Source organism: Petaurus breviceps, unplaced genomic scaffold (assembly GCF_028583685.1).
Source record: "Petaurus breviceps papuanus isolate PSGF00001 unplaced genomic scaffold, PetGlider_PUasm1.0 441, whole genome shotgun sequence".
Lineage (NCBI taxonomy): Eukaryota > Metazoa > Chordata > Mammalia > Diprotodontia > Petauridae > Petaurus > Petaurus breviceps.
This window is the reverse complement of record NW_027186335.1, coordinates 625,219-650,021: the sequence shown is the minus strand read 5'-3', so window position 1 is coordinate 650,021 and position 24,803 is coordinate 625,219. Positions and strand designations below refer to the sequence as shown.

The following is a 24,803-nucleotide window of genomic DNA, read 5'->3' as shown; positions in this document are numbered from 1 at the left end:
GCAGGATTCCTCTGATCTACCAATCTAGTAACTGGCAAAATAAAAAAGAAATGATTGGTTTTGAATGACCTGCTTTTGATGAAGACATGCTGGCTCTTTGTGATTCCTCACTTTTTTTCTAAATATTATCCATCCCTTTAATAGTTCCAGAACTTTGCAATGAATTTACATGAAGTTCACTGTCCTACAATTTGCAGACTGCATCATCTTTCTTTTTTGAAATTAGGAATTTGATTTTCTCCAGTCCTCTATCGCCTCTCCCATTCTCTATAAATCATTGAGAAATCAATGATGGCTCAGCAACTACATCTTCCCGTCCTAAAATGTAGTATCCAGTATTCCAGGATCCTAAAATTTACTTCATCTGCTTAACAATGATAATAATGTTACAATAGTAATAATAACATCTAGCATTAGCATAGCCCTTTAAGAGTTATAAAATGGGGGCAAGTAGGTGGTGAAGTGAATAGAGCACTAGCCCTGGAGTCAGGGGGACCTGAGTTCAAATCTGACCTCAGACACAACACTTACTAGCCATGTGACCTTGGGCAAGTCACTTAACCCCAATTGCCCTCTAAAAAGCAATATATATATATATATATATATATATATATATATATATAAATTCCCTGATCAAGAACCTCCAGTAACTATTGTTTTTCAGTTATTTCCAATTTTTTGTGACCCTATTTAGGGTTTGGGTTTTTGGGGATTTTTTTACAAAGATACTGGATTGGTTTGCCATTTCCTTCTCCAGCTCATTTTACAGTTGAGGAAACTATGGCAAACAGTGTTAAGTGACTTTCCCAGGGTTATATGGCTAGTAAGAATCTGGGGCTGGATTTGAACTCAGGAAGATGAGATTTTCTGATTCCTGAACTGGCACTCTATCCATTGTGCCACCTAGCTGCCTCAATTCTCTTTTGCCTCTGGGATAAATGACAAATTCCACTGTTCTGCATTTCAGTCCATTCACAATCTGGCTCCAGCCTACCTTTCCAGGTATATTGTACTTTATTTCCTTTGACACATGCTACATTCTAGTTGAATTGGAAGGAACATTAAGTCAGAACAACTATTCCAGTTGAAAGGTAAAGCAATATAGTAAAAAGTGGTCTTGGAGTCTGGTTTGAATGCTGACTTTGATACTCACTAGGTGTATAATCCCAAGTAAAATATTTACGACATCTGAGCCTGTTTTGTCATCTTTAAAATGAAGCAAGTCAAAATACTTTGTAAACCTCAAATAGAACTTTGAGTCTTTGTAAATCAATGCATTTTCCATTAAATCAACATTATTAATGGTGGTTAAGTTCATAGATGCTCCAGTTCTCATAATATACCTGTATGAAGTATAGTATTGATGGTTCCACAGAATTTAACTGACATATGTAATCGTGTTTATGGACAATGTGTCGACTTCCAAGTTGAATACCAAAAGCACATTTCTATCCACTACAATGGAACTGGGAACTCTTTCACTTCTTCAAAATATAATCATAATGGTTAACCTTGCTTCAGTGGGATTCACCAAACTTGAAGTCCCTGGTGATAGATAGCTCCTTTGGCCTAGAGAAGGGGCTGCAGCACCGGTGTAGGTAAGGGGTAGAAAAAGCAGTGGAACCATAGGGTGAAATGGGGAATTTTGGGGCAGTTTTAGGGTAAGGAGATATGGGAACCAGACATTCTTGCTGGTGGAACTCCCTTAGTCCCAAGGAGATTTCTTGCCATTTTCACTTCCCATTGCCCTTTTTCTCTTCATTTGTGGGTCCCAAGGATTTGTCTGCCTATTTCCTCTTCCACTGCTACCATCTATATAGCTTCTACCTGTAGTTGTTTTCTTCCTTCTTTCAGTACAGAAGAGTCCTCTGACTCTAGCCCTGTTCTTCTGTCCTTGAAGCAAACACAAAGTCCAGTTAAGGTTTGTGAATATTTTTTTTTACTGCTAGTAATGAATAAAAATAGATACAGAAGAAAAATCTGCCTCAGGCCACTCCCAAACATGCTTTTCTCATTTTTTTTCCTATAAAGTCTCAGTCTTTAAGGGGAGGAAGGACTGAGGATTAATTTATATTTCAAAGGAAAAGTTAGACTCAGGTGATATTGGCAACTTTATAAAGGGGTAAAGCTCTGAAGAAGAGAGCAGAATGGGGATCAGGGTATGTTTAGCAGATGAAATGGAAACTAGGGATGCTAATTATTCAATCCCATGGCTTTTCACAAAGCCTTTCTTATTTTATCATAGTTGAAAACTGTTTCTTACTCTTCAAATTTCTTTTTTTTTAAATTTTTGGAGAGGGAAGGCAGAGCAATTGGGGTTAAATGACTTGTCCAAGGTCACACAGCTAGTAAGTGTTAAGTGTCTGAGTCCAGATTTGAATTCAGGTCCTCCTGACTCCAAGGTCGGTGCTCTATTCACTGCGCCACCTAGCCACCCCACTCTTCAAATTTCTTATGGAACTTTGGCTCTCTCCTTTGTCCTTAATACATTCTGCACTGTATACTTATCTGTATACATGTCATAACTTTCCCTTGTCCCCACCAGGAGACTATCAATAGAACACATGTCATTTTTCAACTTTGTATCACCAAAAACTAACATAAGGTACATGGGAGACACAATAAATATTTGTGGAATAGAATTGACTCTACCAACGTTAGGAAGAAAGGTGAAATGCAGCAGGGTGCACCTTCCTCAATATTGATTCTTCCACCTACCTTAGACTTCCTTAGGGAAGGGAAGGAAAAATAGGGCTGAAGTAGGATTCCTAGGGGTCATTTATATGTAAAGAACATTCTTGAGTCTGACATATATAAATCAGAGACCACTTGTATCACTGACACCTTTATCACATTCATTATGTTCACAAAGTCTCTTCTGTAGTTCAGGTAAACCCCAGTCATGCTTCACTTCATTCCTTACTCCCCAGTCATCTTTTCAACAGCCTTTAGTACCCCCTACATATACTCTACCTCTACTCCATTTCTGAAATCATAGTCAACTCTGCCCTTGATACTAGAAGAGGTACAATGACTCATATCAGGAATTGTGGGAGATATAATAATATATATAATAATAATGCTCCCCTTCCCACCCACACACAGCACATAAAGTTCTCCATCTTATCCTCCCCTTGTGGAATGTAAGTTCCTTGAGGATGAGGACAATCTTTGCTTTTGTACCATCAGTGCTTAGCATAGTAGCTGGCCACACAGTAAGTCCTTAAATGCTTTTTCATTTCATTCAATATAAATTTCATGTCATCAAATAAAAAAAGTCCAAATGGGATATTTTCCAGATTATATTTATGGGAATTCTAGCCAGTATGAATTTTCTGATGGAATATAAGTTGTGAACTTTGACTAAAGGCTTTTTCTTAACATTCTTTACAATGATAGAACTTTTTTCCAACATGTTTATCTGAAATCCAATTGAACGCTTTCTGAAAATTTATTACAATTTATAGTTTTTCTCCACTATGAATTTTATGTTCTTCAGTAAGGTGAGGAAGAAACTTGAGGCTTTCCTACCTTCATTACATTCATAGTTTCTCTCCAGTGTTAATTCTCTAATGGAGAATATTTTAATTATAACTAAAAGCTTTTCCATATTCACTATGCACAAGGTATCTCCATTATGAACTTGCTGGTATATAATAAGGCTTGAGCTGTGAACAAAGGCATTCTCACATTTATTGCACTCAAGAGGATTCTCTCCAGTGTAAATTTTATGATGCTGTATGAAGATCTCCTGGAAGGTAAGGGCTATCTCACATTTCTGTTTGTACTATCTGCATCCAGCAAGGTGCTTAGAACATAGGAGGCAATTAATAAAGCTTTTTGAATGATTTATTAAAAGACTTCCCACATGTATTACATTCATGAGTTTTCTAATACAAATTCTTTTTTGTAGGCCAAATTGTAAGCTCTGATTAAAGGCTTAACTACATTAATTATATGGGGATTTCTCTCCCATATGAAATTTATTGATGTTAAATAAAGGTTGAACTCCAGTTAAAGGATTTCCCCCATTTATAATACTTTAAGTTGTTTATTGGGTATGAATTTCTGATGTTGAGTATGGTAAGAGTTGAAACCAAAAGCTTAGCATGTTTGTATGGTTTATCTCCAGTGTAAATTATCTGATGTAGAAAAGGTCTAGAGCTCTGATTTTAAAATTTTTTTCACATTTGTTATATTCATATTTCTTTCTCCAGTAAATTCATTGATGTTGAATAAGACTTGAACTTAGCCTGAAGGCTTTGTCACATTGAAGAAATTCATGGAGCTTCTCTCCAGTATGAATTTTTTGATGTTGAGTTAATGGTGAGCTTTGACTGAAGGCTTTCCCACATTCATTACATTTATAAGGCTTCTCTCCTGTATGGATTATTTGATGTTGAATAAGTGTTGAGGCACGACTAAAAGATCTCCCACATTCACTGCATTTATAAGGTTTCTCTCCAGTGTGAATTCTCTGATGCAAAATAAGATGTGATTTTAATCCAAAAGTTTTTCCACATTCCTTACACTGATAGGGTTTCTCTCCAGTATGAATTTGTTGATGCTGAATAAGGGTTGAGCTTCGGCTAAAGGTCTTTCCACATTCATTACATTTATAAGGTTTCTCTCCAGTGTGAATTCTCTCGTGTAAAAAAAGGTGTGATTTGAGTCCAAAAGTTTCTCCACATTCATCACACTCATAGGGTTTCTCTCCAGTATGGACTCTATGATGTCTATTAAGGTGTGAGCTCTGGCGAAAGGTTTTCCCACATGCATCACATTTATAAGGTTTCTCCCCTGTGTGAATTCTTTTGTGGATAATTAAGTCTGACTTGTATTTGAAATTTCTTTCACATGTATCACACTTATGGGCTTCCTCACCAGTATGAATTTGATTATGTCTAGTAAGGTGTGAGCTCTGGCTAAATGTTTTCCCACATTTATCACATTCATAAGGTTTCTCCCCAGTATGAATTCTCTTATGTACAATTAAGTCTGAATTATATTTAAAATTTTTGCCACAAGTGTCACACTTATGAACTTTCTCTTCTATAGATTTTTTCTGATGTGTTATGAGGTTTGAGTTCAGATTTAAGTTTCTACCAAATTTATTACATTCTTTGGCTATCTCTACCAAGGAGTTTTTCCTGTGGACAATGGTCATTTCTGTGAAATCTCCATCCTGAGAAAGGGATTTCCTCAGTTTCTGCCCAGATGGATCTTCTTGCTTTCTCTTTAATCTGCCTTCATGTGCACAAGGATCCCCAAACTTATAAGCCATGGGATTACCTCTTTAGTGTCTTCCTGATATCATCCCCTAAGTTCCCATTTCTTCATCAAATTCCCACTTTAGAGCAGACTGTATATTTTCAGCAGCTATTTCAGAATCTGCTAAGATAAAAAGGAAATGTAAAATTTCATGTGATTCCTGTGATAGAATAAAGAAAGTTGCTGAAGTGGAAAGAAAAATCATCACAAAAAGTAATGGTTAATAGTTTGGAATTATACAAGGAAAGTCATTAACCTGTTCATATCCTCTGACCTAGCCTCAAAAGCAGCTTCAAAAAGAAACCTAAGAGGAAGGAAAAGAGGGAAAGCCTTCTATGCCTGGAGGGAATAGCAGTGAAAATGCATGGGAGATGGAGAAATGTATCCAAGGAACAACAAATAGGTCTGTATGTATCTGGATAGTAGTGTGTTTAGAAGGGATTGACATGCAAGAAGACTGGATAGGTAATAAGGGGGATTGGGAAAAAATCTTCCTATAAAAGGTAGGACTTTAGTTGGGACTTTAAGAAAACTAGGGAAACCAGGAGGCAGAGATGAGGAAGGATAGTACTGTAGGTGCAGGGAACAGTCAGTGAAAATGCCAGAAATTAGGAGTTAGAGTATTTTGGGAGATGGAGTGTCTTGTTTGAGGAATAGCAAGGAGGCCAGTGTCATTGAATTACAGAGTACAGTGAGATGGTAGGTGTAAGGTATAAGAATAATTTTTCTATTCAAACATATCATTTTAGGTGTGCAACCAGTATCTAGAACAATATGCTAAATTGTAAACTCCCAGGGGGCTAGGTTTCTATCTTACTCATTATGTCTCCCACAATTCCTGATATGAGTCATTGCACATTCAATTCAGCCATTATTTCTGAAGCCTTCACTGTACACAAGGTCCAGTGCTCAACATTGGAAATACAAAGATAAATAACACAGATACTGCTCTTAAGAAGCTTATAATATATAATGGCCGAAGGACAAGGACAAAACAACTTGAAATGGCCTTCAGTCAACCTATGGTGATAATCAGGGAGAAATAAGAGCAGAGAGAGATATTTTAATTGGGACACTGATCTCCTTGACAACATTTATTGTATACACATATATAAATGCTTTACATATACATACACACACATATATAGCATGTACATATGTATATACTTATGTGAATACACACATATATGCATGTAGATATATGCATGTAGATATATGGAAAGGGAATAATGGTGGGTACATGCTGACTGGGCACAGTGAACTGTTCCTGGAACCAGCTTTTCTGTGTTCATTCCTTTATCTTACAGGGATGATATAGCATCTGAATTGAGTGCTGAAGAAAGCAAGACCAAATATAGTAAAGATATCATTATTTCTCAAATTAATTCACAGATGAAATGCTAAAAAACCCCCACCAAAATCCTTCTCCTAATTTCTAGAATTAAAGTCATAACAAATTCTTACAGAAGAGCAGATGGGCAAAAATATCAAGAAGAATTATGACAAAGGGAACAGATGAAAAGGGACTCGTTCTACTAGATTTCAAAATGTTCTTTAAAGCAAAATTATCAGCAGCTAGCTGGCACAGTGGATAGAGTGCCAGGCTTGAACTCAGGAAGATAAAGCCAAATCTAGCCTCAGACACTAGCTGTGTGACCCTGGGCAAGTCATTTAACCATTTGCCTCAGTTTGCTCATCTATAAAATGATCTAGATGAGGAAATGGCAAAGTACTCCACTAACTAGCCAAGAAAACCCCAAATGGGCTCATGAAGAGGTGGACAGGACTGAAAAATAAACAACGTTAACATTGATGAATCTCTTCCCCCAAGAGCAACCTAGGCCAGCCCTAAACCCAATCTCCCTTATACCAATTTATGCATCTAATACCCACTCTACTCAGAGCATTGTGCTTAATGCTGGGAGAAGACTGGAAGTTGTGATAGTACCTATGCTGGTATTTTGAACCTTGAGAAGTTGCCTTTCCTTGGCATTACATTACATTATGGCGTAGTCGGCAAGGAGTACAAAGCATAGTGCCTCTATTTGTTCCAGGATCCATGGCCATTTAGATTGAGATTGTAAGGCCCAGGATCCTGAAGGGGTGGAATGTGATAGTAATGGCATTTAAAGATTCCCCTGTATTGGCTTGGTTTTTCAAACTGATGGTGTTAAAACCCAGAGCTTGTTAATCCCACCTGTGGGATGGACTTGTTGATGTGAAAAGAGAGTCCTGAACTGGGAGGAGCTGGTGACATAGATTTGGAGAGACAAGAGAGAGGCAGAAGAACTTTTTGGAAGCAGCACCTTGTGGAGGTAGAGAGAGACTGAGAGAATTGCTGGGGGCCACTTTGAATCGCCCTGGACTTTTGAGACCTGCCCCCTGAGCTGCCAAGAACTGAGGAGACATGGCTGTTTTGCTGGTACTTTGTCTGTTTTGATGTTGTTTTGCCAGATTTGTCCACTGGTGAAAGACAGTGCTTTTGTTGAAGAAGTCCTGGAACCTGGCTGCTGGCTAAGAGATCCTGACACTGTCCTGCAGACAGAGAGTGAATACTGTCCACTGGTGAAGGACAGTGCTGTTGTTGCAGGGGTCTGGGAACCTTTCTGTTGGTTCAGAGCTACTGAGACTGCCCTGCAGACAGAGAGTGAATACTGTCCACTGGTGAAGGACAGTGCTGTTGTTGCAGGGATCTGGGAACCTTTCTGTTGGTTCAGAAGCCCTGAAGAAGGATTTTCTTATTGTATGTTTACAGAAATCCTGGGAGAGGGTTTTGCTAATGTTTTCAGGGGTTCTAGGACTGTTCTACAGACAGAGGATGAATTAATGAAGGGACTGGTAATGTATCTTTTGGCCTTGCTAAGCCTTGTCTCCCCAGGAACTAAGATTGCTGAGAACTTGCCTCATGTCAAGATGAAGAAAAGACCTCCATTTGGGTATTAAGTGCTGTGCTTAAACTTGATGTAACTCTGGGGTAGATTCAATTGTGATCCAGGGGTGGGGACTTTTGACCTTTTTGTGTTCTATGGTTGAACAAATGAATGTACTTTACTTAGATTGGAAACTAATCTCCATTTGAGAAGAGGGGCTTTGTGGTGGACTAAATGAAGGTACAGCCTAGGGGTGGAGTAGTATTTAGAACAGGGACTTTGTAATTGATTGAATGAATGGAAGGTCCTGGGGTGGGGTAGTACTTGGAGATTATTTAATCACTCTTAGTAAATGCTGTATTTTGAATGATGTCATGTTTTGACCTTCTCTGTTCTTAATTTCTCACTGAATAAAAATGGAGAGCACCTATGCTGGTATTTTGAACCTTGGGAAGTTGCCTTTCCTTGGCATTACATTACAGAAGTTCAGAGAAGACATGGCCCACTGGGCCAAAGAAAAAGTGGTAAGAACATATCAGTCCTTTTTTTTTTAAAATTTTGTCAGCCTTTCAGGATTTAAAGCCTAAAGAAAGTGGTTGAGTTGTGTGGGAGCTCTTCCCATCCTGGAACTTAGAGGCTTGTACATCACCTGCACTATATTCTCTTGAAATTTCTAGTCACTCAGCCTTTCACATAGATCTCTGCCTACCTTACTGCTGGGAATGTCTCCTGCATTGAAACATGACCCAGGTTCTGAAGTCATTCTCTTCCAATGTGGCATCATATAATTCATCTTCTGAACTCATGGAAGGGTTACTGGGTTCAATTCAATAAACATTTATTAAGTACCTACTGTGTGCCAGGCACTATGCTAAGGGGTGAGGATATAAAACAGGGTAAAAGACAGTCCCTGACTTCAAGAAGCTTACAGTCTAATGGGGTTCAACCATCAGTAAGTAAATAATTTCTATCCAGGTTGTAGACTCCTCAATAACATAACTTATATTGTGTCAAGAGTCCTGAACTCACAGTCAGAAGACCTAGGCTTGATGATTACCAGTGAAACCTTGGGCAAGTCACTTCACCACTCCTATCCTCAGTTTCCCCAATCTGTAATTATCTGTAATAATAATAATATTTGTACTACCTATATTAAAGACCTAAAGTGTGGGGCGGCCAGGTAGCACAGCGAGTAAGAGCACCGGCTCCAGTGTCGGGATGACCTGGGGATCAAATCTGGGCTCAGATACTTAGCACCCACCCAGAAACACCTGGCCATGTAACCTTGAGCAAGTTACTTAACCCCAATTGCTTAGGGGTGGCCAGGTGGCTCAGCGAGTAAGAGCACTGGCTCCAGTGTCAGGATGACCTGGGGATCAAATCTGGGCTAAGATACTCAGCACCACACCCAGAAATAACTGGCCGTGTAACCTTGAGCAAGTTACTTAACCCTGATTGCTTAAAAAAAAAAAAGACCTACAGTGAGGAAAGAATTATTTGCATAAATGTGAACTATTATTACTATGAAATTTCCCTCTAAGGCTTTAATTCCCATATCCTTGTTGAGGGTCTTATGCTATCAATAATCCTAAAAAAAATTTAATATAATGATAAAATATATTTCTGTGAATTCCCCAAAGTGTACATTCTCCCTCTTTTTACCCTGGCCTAGTACCCACTCTATACCTATGCTGTGTATTCCCTCAGTGAAGAGGAAGAATCACAGAAGCTCCCATTTCCATGAGGTCTCAAGTAATTTAATACAACTTGAACCTGAACAGCAATTCCCTCTACAAAAATCAGCCTTAGCTCAAAGACCTCTAATAATAGGAAATTGACTGTTTCCCCAAACCAACCCATTCTACTTTGGAGCTTTAATTCAATACAATTCCATTCAGCATCTCTTTTAAAAAGAGATACCAGTTTTTCTTGCCCTAAGAGCCTCATTTACTCCATTTATTAGATATTCTTGTCCATTACACCTTTAGTCACTCATGCATGTCACATTTCTGTTCTGCTTTCTAATTTACAAAGTATATTCCTCACAACAACCCTAAGGGACTGTTAAGGAGCCCCCTGAATTTGTCTTTTTGAGTTGCCAAATTTTCCAGAAACACTGGACCCAGAGAATGCAGGAGGCTCTGAACGTGTGTAGGATGAAGCCCCCCTAGGTGACATAATTTGTTATTTGCATACCAAGCTGAACACCATGAACGCGGAAGTCAAGACAGGTGCCAGTTAGTCTGCACCAAACTGAGAAACTATTTATGCATCTGGAACCGTTGTAGATAAACAGACCCTTCTATCTTCATGGTCTAGCAGTTCCCAAGGGAAAAGAATGCTACATTTGCCATCTTACTTATTCAAATTTTCTCTTCTCCTTTGGGAGGGAATTAGTCCTTTCCCACCCCTACTGCTCTTTTTCTCCTCCTAAGTCACTCCCATTTGGGGGAGATTGCTGTTAACAGTGCTGCCCTGCAGTGAACTCCTTGAGGACTCTGGGGAAAAAAAAGGATTTGAAATCCCTGGGATTCCAGAATTGTGAATTGCCTTGGCTATATTTGCTCCCTACATGTGTGCCTCACTACACTGTACTTTCAGTTCATGTCTGCTTGTCCCTAACAGAGTCTATGTGTATTTGTGGGAGAGTACATCCCAGATTTTTTGGGGGGGAAATGCTTGGTAGCTACTGTTCTTGCTATTCCATTTGAGTAAATGCCTCATCTGAAAGCTAATTTAGTCTACTGGCTGATTGTTAAGCAGAAGCCCATTAGTGGTGACTTATGAGCTCCTGTGTTAGGAGCATAACCACCCAAATAGCAGCTGGCCCTCTGGGTACCCAACTTGCCAGTGCCAGTTTCTTCTGTGAAGAGTAAAAAGTAGGAAAATGAGGGATTCTGTTAATAAAACAAATATTTAATGAATTTAGTGGTGGAATGGGCAGGGAATCCAACCCAATTCCACAAAACTTTACTAAGAATGTGAGAATCACAGCCTAGGGAGGCCCCTCCCAGAAAAGTCTCTAGTTCTGGATTCTTTTTTTTAAGCATTTGGGTTTAAGTAACTTGCTCAAGGTTACACAGCCAGTTATTTTGTGTAGGTGCCAAGTATCTGAGGCTGGAACCGATCCCGGGTCTCCCGAGCGCTCTTACTCACTGTGCCACCTGGCCGCCCCTAGTTCTGGACTCTTATAGAGTCTATATTCATCCTAAGAGTTATCTGATTCCCCCAAAAAAGGAGCTGAGGTTTTCTTTCTTACTTGCTTATGTTCCCTCCCCAGGAGTAGAACTTCAGGAGAAATCTCTAAAAGAAATCAGTGATTTATTATAGAGGTTCATTAAGGGCTATAAAACTGCGCATTATCCTTTGATACAGCAATACCACTACTAGATCTTTATCCCAAAGACATCATAAAAAAGGGACATGTACAAAAATATTTATAGCAGCTCTTTTTGTGGTGGCAAAGAATTGGAAATTGAGGGGATGACCATCAATTGGGTAATGGCTGAACAAGTTGTGGCATATGAATGTAATGGAATACTATTATTCAATAAGAAATGATGAGCAAGCAGATTTCAGAAAACCTGGAAAGACTTACATGAACTGATGCTGAGTAAAGTGAGCAGAACCAGGAGAACATTGTACATAATGACAGGCACCTTGTGCAATGACCAACTTCGATAGACTTAGCTCTTCTCAGTAATGCAGTGATCTAAGATAATTCTAAAAGATTGATGATGGAAAAATGCTATCCACATTTAGAGAAAGAACTATGGATTCTGAATGCAGATATTCTCTTTTTCTTTTTTTTCTTTCTCATGGTTATCCCCTTTTGTTCTGATTCTTCTTGCACAACACGACTAATGTAGAAAAATGTTTAATATGATTGTACATCTACAGCCTATATTAGATTGCATGTCATCTTGGGGAAGAGGGAGTGGAGGGAGGGAGGAAAATTTAGAACTCAAAATCTTATAAAAGTGAATGTTGAAAACTAAAATAAGTAAAAAATTTAAAAAATAAAATCACATTGCAAAAAAACACTGCAGAAATAATGAAAGACAAATAATTGGAAGAATAATCATAGTTTATGCTTGGGCTATGCTAATATGATAAAAGTGATGACATAACCTAATTACTTTACATATTTAGTGTTAGACCAATCAAAATACCAAGGGGTTCATGGGATCATAGGGCCATAGATTTAAAGCTGGAAAGGGGAATTAGAAGTCATTTAGTCCAACCTCCTTACTTTATGGAAGCCCAGAGAGGTGAGAGGACTTGCTCACTGCAATACATCTAAGCAAAATAATACAAAATTCATGTGAAGGAACAAAAAGTCTAGGTTCTCAAGGGAAATAATGGGGGTTGTGGAAGTATGAATGAAGGGAAATAACACTTCTTGACCTCAAACTATACTGTGAAGCAATGATTATGAAAAACTAGTATTGGTTACAAAACAGAAAAGTAGATTAGTGGAATGAGTCTAGCTAATCAAGAATAAGAAACAATTGAATTTAAGAACTCAATGTTCAGTAAAACAAGATCACAAACTACTTGGGGAAAGTCTGCCTATTAAATGAGAATTGCTGGGAAAGTTGGAAAGCAGTTTGGCAGAAAATTGGTTCACTCAAGCACTTTATACTATCTATCGTAATAAGTTCCAAATATATATGCAATTTAAATGTAGACAGTCACATCATTTTTAAAAAATTAGAGAAAGATAGAAGGCAATACCTTTCACAACCATGGCTAAAAGGATCATTCTTAAACAAGGCCTAGAGGACATGCTTAAAAAAAAGAAATACGTAGTTCAACCTAAGTAAAATTTAAAAAGTTTTTCATAAACAAATCGGTGCAATTAGAATAAGGAGACTGTCCTTAAGCCTATACCCAGCAATGGGATAGCTGAGTTAAAGGGGCAAAAAAATCTTTGCAGCAAATATCTCATAAAGTCTTTGTAGCCTAAATGGGTAGGGAATTAACACAAATATGTGAGAAAAGCAGCATTCCCCAATATATAAGTGGTCATGAAAAATTAAAAGAATTGCAGGCTATCAACAACCACATGAGAGATTGCTCCAAATTGTTAATAATAAAAGAAATGAAAATTAAAACAATTCTGAGTTTTCATCTCAAAACCAGAAACTTGGCAAAGATAATAAAAGTTGTAAAAAGTAAATGTTGAAGTCATTGTCTGAACAACAGCACATTAATACACTGTTGATGAAGCTGTGAAGTGATCCAACTTATCAAGAAAACTGGCATTCTATGAAGAAAGTCACATATCCTCTGACCCAGATATTTCACTGTTCTGCATATGTTCAAGGATATGCAGAAAGTCCCCACATTTAATAAACCAGAAGGCTGCTGCAATAGTCCTGGCAAGAGGTGAAAAGAACCTGTACCAACATAGCAGCTATCTGAGTAACAAGAAGGGTATATATGAGTGATATGGAGACATTAGAGGAATCACAATTTTAAGACTGCTTAAAAACATTCACTTAGCTTTTGGTACTTGATCCAGTCACTAAAGAATAGACATAGTAGGAGTGGCTAGGTTGCACAGTGAATAGAGCACTGGCCCTGGAGTCAAGAGGACCTGAGTTCAAATACAGCCTTAGACACTTAACATTTACTAGCCGTGTGACCTTGGGCAAGTCACTTAACCCCAATTGCCCTGCCCTCCCTGCTCCAAAATAAAAAGGCAAAAAAAAAATAGACATAGTATTGAAAGAACTGAATTGTATTAATCCTGACATCCTTACCATAAATGAAACCAGAAGACTGGATGAAGTTACATCTAATGGGGGGTGGGGGAGATAGCAAAGAAGAAATAAATAAGGTAGCTGGTGGAATGTATTTTATTCTGTATACAAAGGCAACACTATATTGAATGGGATATATATCTGTCTTATATATTATTTGTGATAAGTATTTGCAAAAAGATAAAAATGAAAATAATTGCAGCTTGATGCCTGGAACATAGTAGGCACTTAATAAGTGCTTGTTGACTTGAAATCTCTTTCAGAGGATGAAGACATAGAGAAATTCCATACTGAACTTAATAAGACCATCCAAATTAATCAACATCTACACTGATACTCAGTGACATCAATGAATGTAAAGATGGGAATAGGTGAGGATGGTTAAAAAAAATATATATATATACATATATATATATATATATAATATATATATTGCAAAATATGGTTCAAGAGTTAAGAAAGAGGGAGGCCAAAGACTAGGAACATTAGAAGGTATTGGAGATTGCAAACATTAATAGTGCCACAAAAAATTGAAACATAATATTTTAAGTCAGGAAAAGATTCATTACTGATGTGAGTCATTCCTGAATCAGCAGTGTATGCATTGTTAGGGGCTGCTAGGTGCACAGTAGATGGAGCATTGCGCCTGGAGTCAGAAAGATCTGAATTCAAATTTGACCTCAGACACTTACTAGCTATCTAACCCTGGGTAAGTCACTTCACCTCCATTTGACTTGGTTTCCTGACATATAAAATGGAAATAATAATAGCACTTACTTCCCAGGACTACTGTGAGAACCAAATGAGATAATATTTGTAAAGTGTTTAGCACAGTGCCTGGTACATAGGAGATACAATATAAATGCTTATTCCTTTCTCCTTATTAAGGCAAAAGTAAAAACAGAAAGCTAGAAGAATAAAAATTAGAAAAAGATATGGTGTACAATTAAAATAATTCTAATCAGATGTGTTTAAATGCACTATCAATGCTGGAAAAAATGGACTGTGTGTGGAGGAAAGGACATTACCAACAATTACAAAAACTTCATATAGCAATTTAACCAATATAAATAAATTGATAGAAGGAAGAGACCAAAAAAAAGTACCTTTATCAATAAACTATCTGACAAGTGGAAAAATGTCAAAGACACCAACAGTTTAGGATATGAATTAATGTGTAAAAGATAATAAAGAAGGTATATGAGCAGAATCACCTTATAAAAGAGAGCAGCAATGGATAAAAAAAAAGGTTAAATAAAGCTTGGTAAGAGACCTAACCCAGCAAACTCATCCCAAGGGAATTTAAGGATGAAATTGAAAAGTATAAAATAAACAGAAGAAAGAAATGGAAAAAGATTAGCAAATATTGTTATATCAAACTCTCTGTAAGCAGTGGAATCATCACACTCAGACTCTAACTCTGGATGTGCTGATAGAGGAGATGAAATTGGCCCTGAAGAGACCAAAGATGCAAAAGGCAGTGGACTGGTCCAGTAGACATAGAAGAGATCTGTGCTGGAGGGGAACCAATTATGAGGATGATGAGGGTAGCTGAAGGAGGGGAAGATGACAAAGGCATAGAGAAAACCTCAAACCTTATTACCACCAAATAAAGAGTCACCAAGAGAAACATCAGTAACTACCAACTCATATGCTTACTTTCCCAGCTATATTAAATCATAAAGAAAATCTTTTTAAAATGTTCTTGATATTTTTTTTGGTTTAATTCCAAAGGGATACCATTTCCATTATGAATATTGCCTGTATTTCTCACTGTATCCCTCCCAGAAAGCCATCCCTTATAATAAGAATTTAAAAAGAGAAAGTTTAAAAAGTTCCACAAAATTAACCAACATGTCAAAAAAGTCTGAAGGAATATGAAGTATTCCACAACTATGGTTCTCCACTTATGCAAATAACAAGGGGAAGTATCTTGTCTTATCTTTTTTTGGGGCCACATTTAATTATTATAATTTTGCAGCATTTGCTTTCAATTGTTGTGTCACTGCTCTTTCCATTTACCTTGTGTGTATTATTTTCCAAGTTCTGCTTACTTCATTTTATAAGAATTCATATAAATCTTTCCATGCCTTTTAAAGAGATTAATCCATAGGTAATCTACAACTAGGACATCCTTAGTGAGGGTATCAGTAGGCTTTCATAAACAATGTTTTATAGTAGACTACATCCGTACCATCACAGAATTGACTAAAAAAAAAAGATAGCAGTATGCTTATTGCTTGTTGACTTTAAAAAATTTATTCAGTAAAACAAAATATTATAACACTGCCTTAAAGGCTCTTTTTCAACAAGATATCTCCCATACACATGTCAAAATTATACAAAATTGCTCGAAGGATATTGTTGTTGAGGAAATTACTTTGTTTAGCAACCCTCTTATCATTACGATCAGGAAAGGCATAAAGCATGTATGCTCACAAAAGGTGTTTATCACTGGTATGGAGTCTATTTAGAATTCCTTGTAGATAGTAACATCCTCTAGGTTTGGAGATTATATTTTGCTGGATGCATCAAGATCTGGAATACTGCAGAGTCTCTTGTATGAGATTCGTAATGACTTGAAAGATTTTGGATTAAACATCTGCCCAAGGGAAAAAAAAAGTGGATTAAAAATCTTCAGACTTTTGTGTGTCGTTAGATGAACAACCAGTAAATTAATTGATCAGTAGCTATTTAGATATCCTCTAGATGAGTTTGTAGGATTATTAATATATATGTATATCTTCTGATGGATGAGTTTATAGGATAGTTGACATACACACATATATTTATAAACATATATATGTGTATATATACATATGTAAATATACATATAAACACATGTGTATATACCGTGTTTCCCCGATAATAAGACCTATCCCGAAAATAAGCCCTCCCCTTACTGTGTAAGATTCCTCTAAAATAAGCCCTCCCCCGAAAATAAGCCCTATTGAGATTGCTACTGTAGTGAAGGTGATCCCCTGTGCTACACGCTACATTACGGTACCCTCTGTATGCACCGTTCCCCCCCCGTGAAACGCACGCCGTGCTCTGAGCTGCATCTAATCAGAGCTGCAGCAGTGAGCGTGTCATCCTGGTCTTTATTGAATTCATTATTGAATAAAGGTACATTTTTTTGTTCACATTTACCTGTTTATTAAAATTGCTGTCAATGTTCATTAAAATAAGCCCTCCCCTGAAAATGAGCCCTCTGGTGTTTTTCTGTCCAAAAAAATTAATAAGACAGTGTCTTATTATCGGGGAAACACGGGTACATATGTGTGTATATAAAAACATGACACTTCAAATGGACAATGAATCTGGCCCAGAATTGAACAGGAATAGACGAGAGGCATTGATGGCCCTTTATAAATTTAAAAGTTCTTTTAAATAACCTTAAACTTCTTCCTGAAACAAAGGCCCATAATTTTAATACCAATATTCTACCAGTGCTGTACAGCTATGAGTCATGGAACACTACAGTTTCCAAAAAAGTGAGGGTAGGTATCTTCCAGAGGGCTCTGGAGAGGGATGTGACATGCATGAGGAGAGAGAGGGAGAGTAAGCCTTTATTAAGTGCCTGCTATGTGCTGGGCACTATACTATGTGCTTTACAAACATGATCTCATTTGATCTTCACAACCACTGTGGGTGATATTATTCTCCCCATTTTGTGGTTGAAGAAACAGAGGCAGACAGAGGTTAATGACTTGCCCAGGGTCACAAAACTAGGACACATAAGGCTGGGACTTCAGTCCCAGTGCTCTATCCATCACACATGTAGCTGCCCCTGTGACAAGTTACAAACAAGGAAGTATGAAGGAGAAGGGATGTAAAGCATATCTTCAAAGAAATGTATGAGCAAAAAAGATGGGTTGATCTGGTGGTGAGAACAATGGATAACCAATAAAATATCCAAAATCTCCAATGTTATCCTGTCGATATCAAAGTAAATTGAAGAAGTCCTCCAGAAACTTGTGGGGTGGAGGTGGCATAAGGAGGTCTCCTATAGCAAACTTTGGGAAGGGCATGTTTGAGAATTGTACAGTCCAGGCAGGCATCAATGGATTTTGATCTTTATCACTGGTGGAAATACCTGCATTGATGAGCTCACTGATCCATACTAGTCTTTGCAGAAAGAAAAGACTTACTGTTCTCACATTTCATAGTAGTTAGGCATCCTCTCTTCCAATTATGTATTTCTATCTTTCTTCCTCTTCCCTTTCTCACCCTCTGGATATCATTATCTTAGGAAATTGTTTCCAATAAAAATTAGGGTCAGAGAACCTATGGAAGAGGCTGTTTGACTTATGGCCTTTATCACACCTTTTTGTCTATTGTATTTAGATGTGCCTATGTCTCATTCCTCTCTCACCCCAACTTTTCAAGGTTTTCAAGGACAAGGGCTGTGTTTTGATTCATCTTTGTAATAATGCTCCATATAACACAGCACATTTCAATGGAGATTATGATGCCCCCACGAGGAGTAGCATGGTTTACTGGATACAGTTGCTGACCTTAGAGTCAAGGAGACCCCCTTCTCTGACACTTAGCAACTTAGCACAGGTAAATACCTTCATCTCTTTTCACCTGAAGGAATTCGCTAAGGTTTTTAACATTTCAAAATCACAGGTAGTGTTTCCATTACCTATCACACAAGTAATATAAATAAATTAATAAGTTAAAATTAAATAAATAAAATTTTGGTCCAGCGGTGTGGCTCAGACTGGTCACTGAGCAATGTCCGTAGGTCAGCTGCATGAAGGACAGACAAGGGGAGAGGCTCGAGATGGGGAGACCCCGCAGGAGGCTCCTGTAATGGGGCTGGTGATGAAGGCCTGGATGGAGGGAACTGCTGTGTAAGCCTGAGACAGCGGAAGATATAAACCGCCAATATACGATTAACGGATTGGGTAAGTGACAGGAGGGAGAGGGCGGGGTCAGAGACCTTAGTGACGCGCCCCACACACAGAAAGAGTGAGAGAAGTTCGGAAGACAGATGAGTTTGAGGACGAGGTATAAATTCCGTGCTCAACGTGACCCACCCTCTCAACTACACGCCCGATCGCACGGGCGCGCACGCGCACACACATGTAACGCCAGCTCTCTGGCACCGGGGACTGGCTGGATGAAGCGGTTTTGAAACCAGCTGGGACCCAAACTCACCCTGAGCGGGGAGTCCCCCGGGACCCCTGGCGGCGGCGGACGCGTTTCAGCCTCTCAGACCCTGGTCCCAGCCAAGTACCGGAAACACTCTCCGGTGCGCAGCCCAATCCGGGCCTCCGTCTCCATCCCGAGGACGCTCTAGGCCTTTTGGAGGACCGTACGGTTCTTTCTCTGATGTGAAAGCCTTATCACTTTCCCGGAGTGACTGCAAGGGCTCCCAGCCTTGGGAACTAGGAGCTTGTTGTCTTCTCCGCCTGTGCGGTCGTCCCTCCCCAGGACCCTCCCTCTTCCCAAGTCTCTTAGTGACCCCGAATACCAAGAGCCACTCCTCATTCTTTGACTCAACACTGGTTATCTGCAGTGCAGGGAGCGCGGAGCTCTGGCTAGGAATCAAGGGGAAGCCACTAGGCTGTGGTGGCTCCTTTGGTCTCCAGGTTCTCTGCCACCTGCAGATGTGCCCAGCTTTCCCGGTATCCCTCAGCTAATGATAATAACTGCGAAGTTTCTGTGTAGCACTTTAGGGTATGGGAAGGTGCTTTACGTATATTATTAGCTCATTTGATCCACGACAACCATGTCGGGTAGTGCAATTCATCCTGCCCGTTTTACAGGTGAGGAAACAGGCTAAGAGAGGTTAAATAACTTGCCTAGGGTCACCCAGGTAGTAAGGGTCTGACCCTGGATATGAACTCGGGTCTCCCTGACTACAAATCCAACACTTCAGCCACAATGTTGCCTAGCAGTCATCTTATATCTCTTCCCTTTCACGATCAAAAACTTAGAAGGGAAACTGTCTTCACTATTTGTGTCTAACTTCTCTTTGCCTGCTCACTTCTGAGTCCCTCCCGATCTGGCTTCTAACACCGTCACTCGACTGAAACTGAAATGACTCCAAGGTTACTAATGATCTGCTAATTGTTCGGTCCAAAGGTGTTTTCACCCGTCATCTTTATCCTTTTTGACCTATGTAACATTTGAAACTGTGGACCTGAGTATCTCCTGGATACACTCTCTCTCCTGCTTTTTGTTTTTAAACATTTTCACACTGCTGTACCTTGATTCTTCTGTTGACCAGTCTCTAGTTTATTGAATCATCTGTCCTGCCCCCTGGACTCCTTCCTGGGTTCAATTTTGTTACCTTTGCTTTTTTATCTTTCCTGAGGATCTCAGTTTCAATGGAACCTATTATCATCTTTAAGTAGATGAAGGACAAACCTACATATATAGCTGTGGTCTCTCTTCTAAGCTATACTCCCACATTTACACCAGCCTATTGGATATCTCTACCTAGATGTCCCATTGCCATTCCAAACTCAATATATTCAAGCCAGAATTCATTCTCTTTGACCCTAAATCTGCCCCCTTCCTTAACTTCCATATTTCTTTTGAGAGTACCACAATTCTTCCTAGTCACCTGGATTTGTGATCTGTCATCTTCACCTCTTCATTCTCTTATCCTCTATATCCAATCAAATTACTTTACCCCAAAATTACTTTAAATTTCCTTTGTATAGATTTTGTATTTTCTTATGTTGCTTATGTGTTTCCTTATTTGTTTGTATTTTCTTATCTGTTGTTTCCCCAGTAGAATGTGAACACCTTCAGAGCAGGGGCATTTGGCATTGTATCTCTAGCACCTTGCACAAAGATTTGCCCCAAACAGGTACTTAAAAAATGTTAGTTGAATTGAAATACTGTCCAATAGAGGAAATCAGAGGTGCAAATAGATAACTGGAACTGACACCCAGTTCCAATACCAGCATCTTTTTTAAACATGTACAGATGGAAGTGACATCCTCATTTGACCTCATAGCACCCTGTACTTTTCTTGTACACTCATCTCAGTGGCTAAAAGTGCTTGAAATTTTAGTTCAAATCCCTTCTCAGACACTCACTTAGTTGTAATCCTGGCCAAATAGTTTAATGGGGGTGACAAACCTGCGGACTTTTGATGGAGTCTGAGTTTTACAAACAAATTATTGAGGGAACTTGTTCTATGAAGTTTGGATTCAGTCAGAAGGTTGCACTTGAGGACCTAGAGGGCCACATGTGACCTCGAGGCTGCAGGTTCCCATCCCTGGCTTAACCTCTCTCTGTCTCAATTTCCTTATCTGTAAAATGGAAAAAAATAATAGCACCTAGCTCCCAGGTTTGTTGTGAGGATCAAATGTGATAAAATACACATGATGCTTTGTGAAACTTAAAGTATGATGTAAATGCTAGCTATTATTTTTACATTTACTTGTATATATATATATCTTACTTCAGTACCTCAGAGAGCATGATGATGACCTTGGGTTATCAAAAGTTATCCCAGGAGAGTAAAAGCTACCTTAGGTTCTGTTGAGCTGAAAAAAGCTTGGAAAACTAGCTTTGGATACTGTGATCTATTTGGGGACTTTAGATCAATATCAAAAGGCTCTTAAACATAAGGTTTTCCAGAGGGAAAGTTTTTTTTTCAACCAAAGCAACTCAAGAAGGGCTGAAATCTTTATTGGTTGAGAGAGTCAGTCACTCCTTAGATGACACGTCAGTGTGTTCAGTTATAGGCATATTCACTTGTGTGCATAGATCTTAATCCTGATAGGGGCTCATACCATTCTGAAGGAACTGTAAGACTTCTTTCTTACCTTAAGACCAGGATTCTATGTTCATGCTACAATACAAGGTGTTAATGGAAAGAGATGAGAGATCTGTCTGCCATTTACTAGTTGTGTTACCTTAGGCAAATTACTTTTCTGATCCTCAGTGTCTTCATCTATAAAATTAGGATAATAATACTTACACTAAACCTTGAAGCTCCATAGGAATAAATTGTTTTGAGGTTACCAGCTCCACACACTATACCAGTTGCTATGAAGATTTGCTCAGGTACCTCCCATTCACTTCCCCAGCAGAATAGTTCTCTAAAATTTTGTTTCCACCATGTCAAAATTTCTTCAGAGATAGAGCAATAACAAGTCATCTATAAAAAACATCTGTGACCTTAATTTCCACCCAGAGAAGAAGCTTACTCTCTGACCTTGTTAGGTACAGTGGGGTGCATAGAGCTTGATCAGGTATTAAAGATGCTAAGATTATCCACTGTATCCCAGGTCATCCCCAGCCATCTTGACTTTTGTTCTGCCATTGGGCTTCAGGAAGAGAAAGTGAGATTGACTATTTTGTGCAACTCTGCCTCACTTAAATCCAATTCACATTCAAGTACAGAAATCACCTGTGATGTCATCAGTTCTCTTTAAAAATGAAGGACTAACAATAACATTTGGTATGCCATATCTTTGCTTCCCAATTTAGATTGCATGTCAGACTAAACCTTTCTTTTCCTTCTCCATTATAAATTCTATAATATAAAAGTTCTTCCCCCCACAATGTTTCCATCATTTTCACCCAAACAACAAGTTCTCTTTGTTGAGGAGAATCAGATTCAAAACAGAAATTCTCTTCATTGTTTCCTTCATCTTTTGAAGTATGGAATTATCCTTAAAGCAAGTAAAAAAAATTATTAGCTGCTTTGCTTTTAGCAGAAAAACCTACATTATAAGTTGGATAATTGAAGCTCCTGATCACTACTATCATGCCTTTCTGACAGGTTTTTTAATATGATTCTTGAACTTAATTATTTCTTTTCTGTTTAAACGGTGTGGATTATGCACAAATGATCATACTTCTTTTGATTCTGTCTCTTCCTCTACTGATCTTCACCCAAATGCTCTTCCTCATGCTTGCCTTATTTCCTTCATTTCCTCATAGATCATTCTCTTTCTAACATAAACTCATGTTTCCCCTGCTCCACTTTACCTATCACATTCATTTTGAATAAGACTTCCAAAACCATCTTCCAGTCATGGATGCCATGCCACCAAATCTTAGTGATACCCATAAAGCATAATTTTGATATCTATGAATTAGGGACTCTAGTTCATCTTGATTGTTATACATATTTTATATACTTATATACAGACATCAAAGACTGTGGGTTTTATTACTGACTTCTTTCCTAGATTGTCTGCTGTAAATTTCTTGACAACTCTACTGCTACAGGGGCTGGGGGTAGGGAAGGATATAAATAACAGTCATGCTAAATGGCATTTAGCTTAGTGGGTATGCATATGGATTTTTCTCCCTCTATCATTCTTTTTAGCTCAAATTCTTTTGAAGAATTTCAAAAAATTTCAAAAAAAAAACCCAAGCCCCTTGTTTAGTGTGGCCATAAGCTCCTATACTTTATACTTCCTATACTTTAGGTTGTGGTTCAGAAATCTAAATTCCACCCTCATACACCATTTTCTTAACTTTTTTGTTCACTTTTCATCTTCAAATCTCCAAAGCATTTATTAGTGACTTGAAAAAATGCATATATACCTACATATTGTATATATAGTTTATACTACTTGTGTACAGACACCAGATGGTCTTGTGTTTACCAGAATGCTACCCCAAAACGAAGGATTTTGTTGTTTGCTGATAAGAAAATAAAGACTAGAATGTGAATGTAAAGTCAATCAAGGCAGCTCTCCTGAGGACTGCTGCTATGAATAACTTTAAGGGTCTAATTGCATAGTATAATGAACTCTCTATTTGTTCAGCAATAAACTAAAGCATAACATTCAAGAAACTAAAGCATAACATTCACAACAATATAAAATGACAGCTTATTACTAAGGTGGTCATATAGTCTTAAATAAAACATATCATTCAGTATATCTTATAGTAATCTTTAAGGGGTAGCAGAAAATATAAACACCATCCACCCCTAAGTCACAGTAAGTCACAATCTCCTCAGTCAATATAGAGTGTCCAAGTAAAGTCCTCTTTGATCTTGACTCCAGGCTGGCTTCCAATCATCCTTAAACCATTCATCCTTATGGGGTAGCAGAAAGTACAAACACTATTCACCCTTAGGTCACAGTAAGTTACAAATCTCATCAGTTAACACACAGTATCCAAGTAAAGTCCTCTTTCATCTTAACTCAAGGCTGACTTCCAAACCCCACAGATCCTCTTCCATGTTCTGACTGCTACCAACTCTTGCCTGTATTCACACATAGGCAGCTCTCTGCTCCTGTTCCATATCTCAGCTCACAGGAACTGCTCCACTCCAAGCCCTGCACAGTTTCTGTTTCTAGAAAGACAAAGCTTAACAGAGCTACAAAAATATTTACACACATTAAGCCTAACAGAGCTACAACAATATTTACACACAATGCCAGCACTATCATTTCAATTCACTTTCTATCTAAGAAATCAAACACAAATTAACAGAGTGCTTCTGTCCAACAGAGCACTGAAATCATAAACATTCTCTCTTACAGTTCTCATAAAGTAACACAGATCAATAAAAAGTGCTAAAATCAAAAGCATTTTCTCAATTCTGCTCCCTCTCAGCTCTGCTCAAGCTTTTGTCTGCTCTGCTCCTTCCTGTTCCACTCTTTTGGCAAGCTCCTCCCACCATGGGCTCCATGTGATTATATTAGACCTTTGAAGATCTTCGAATTCCCTTAGGCCTATTAAGGGCAACACAATGTACACTGTTTCCAAAAAAGACTCTTGGCACAATCAAAAATGAGCCTTAAAAGCCCTTGAATAGCTACAAGCAAAATACTACTTTGCTTGCCATTACAGTGGAACAGGGGCAGAGGGTGATGATTTTGCAATTTTTACCTAGCATATCAATCAGGCTTTATTGCCTCAGATAATGCACATTGCCTATGAGGTTTTGAAAGGA

At 38.4% G+C, this 24,803-nt stretch overlaps 1 protein-coding gene across 2 annotated transcripts; it reads right to left on the bottom strand.

Annotated features, from left to right (window-relative positions):
• Positions 1 to 625: 625 nt before the first annotated feature.
• LOC138171439 (zinc finger protein 623-like) lies at positions 626 to 19,498 on the bottom strand. Of its 2 annotated transcripts, none has more exons than XM_069100948.1 (2): positions 19,076 to 19,452; positions 626 to 5,391 (listed from the first exon to the last, which is right to left on the bottom strand). In XM_069100948.1, exon 2 carries the CDS (start codon positions 5,282 to 5,284, stop codon positions 4,223 to 4,225), a length of 1,062 nt encoding a protein of 353 aa, XP_068957049.1. In that variant the 5' UTR covers positions 5,285 to 5,391; positions 19,076 to 19,452; the 3' UTR covers positions 626 to 4,222. The 2 variants fall into 2 exon arrangements, 1 of the variants encoding a protein (XP_068957049.1); XR_011170880.1 differs by lacking the exon at positions 626 to 5,391 and adding an exon at positions 16,143 to 16,511 and having other exon boundaries at positions 19,076 to 19,498.
• Between the last annotated feature and the right edge of the window lie 5,305 nt (positions 19,499 to 24,803).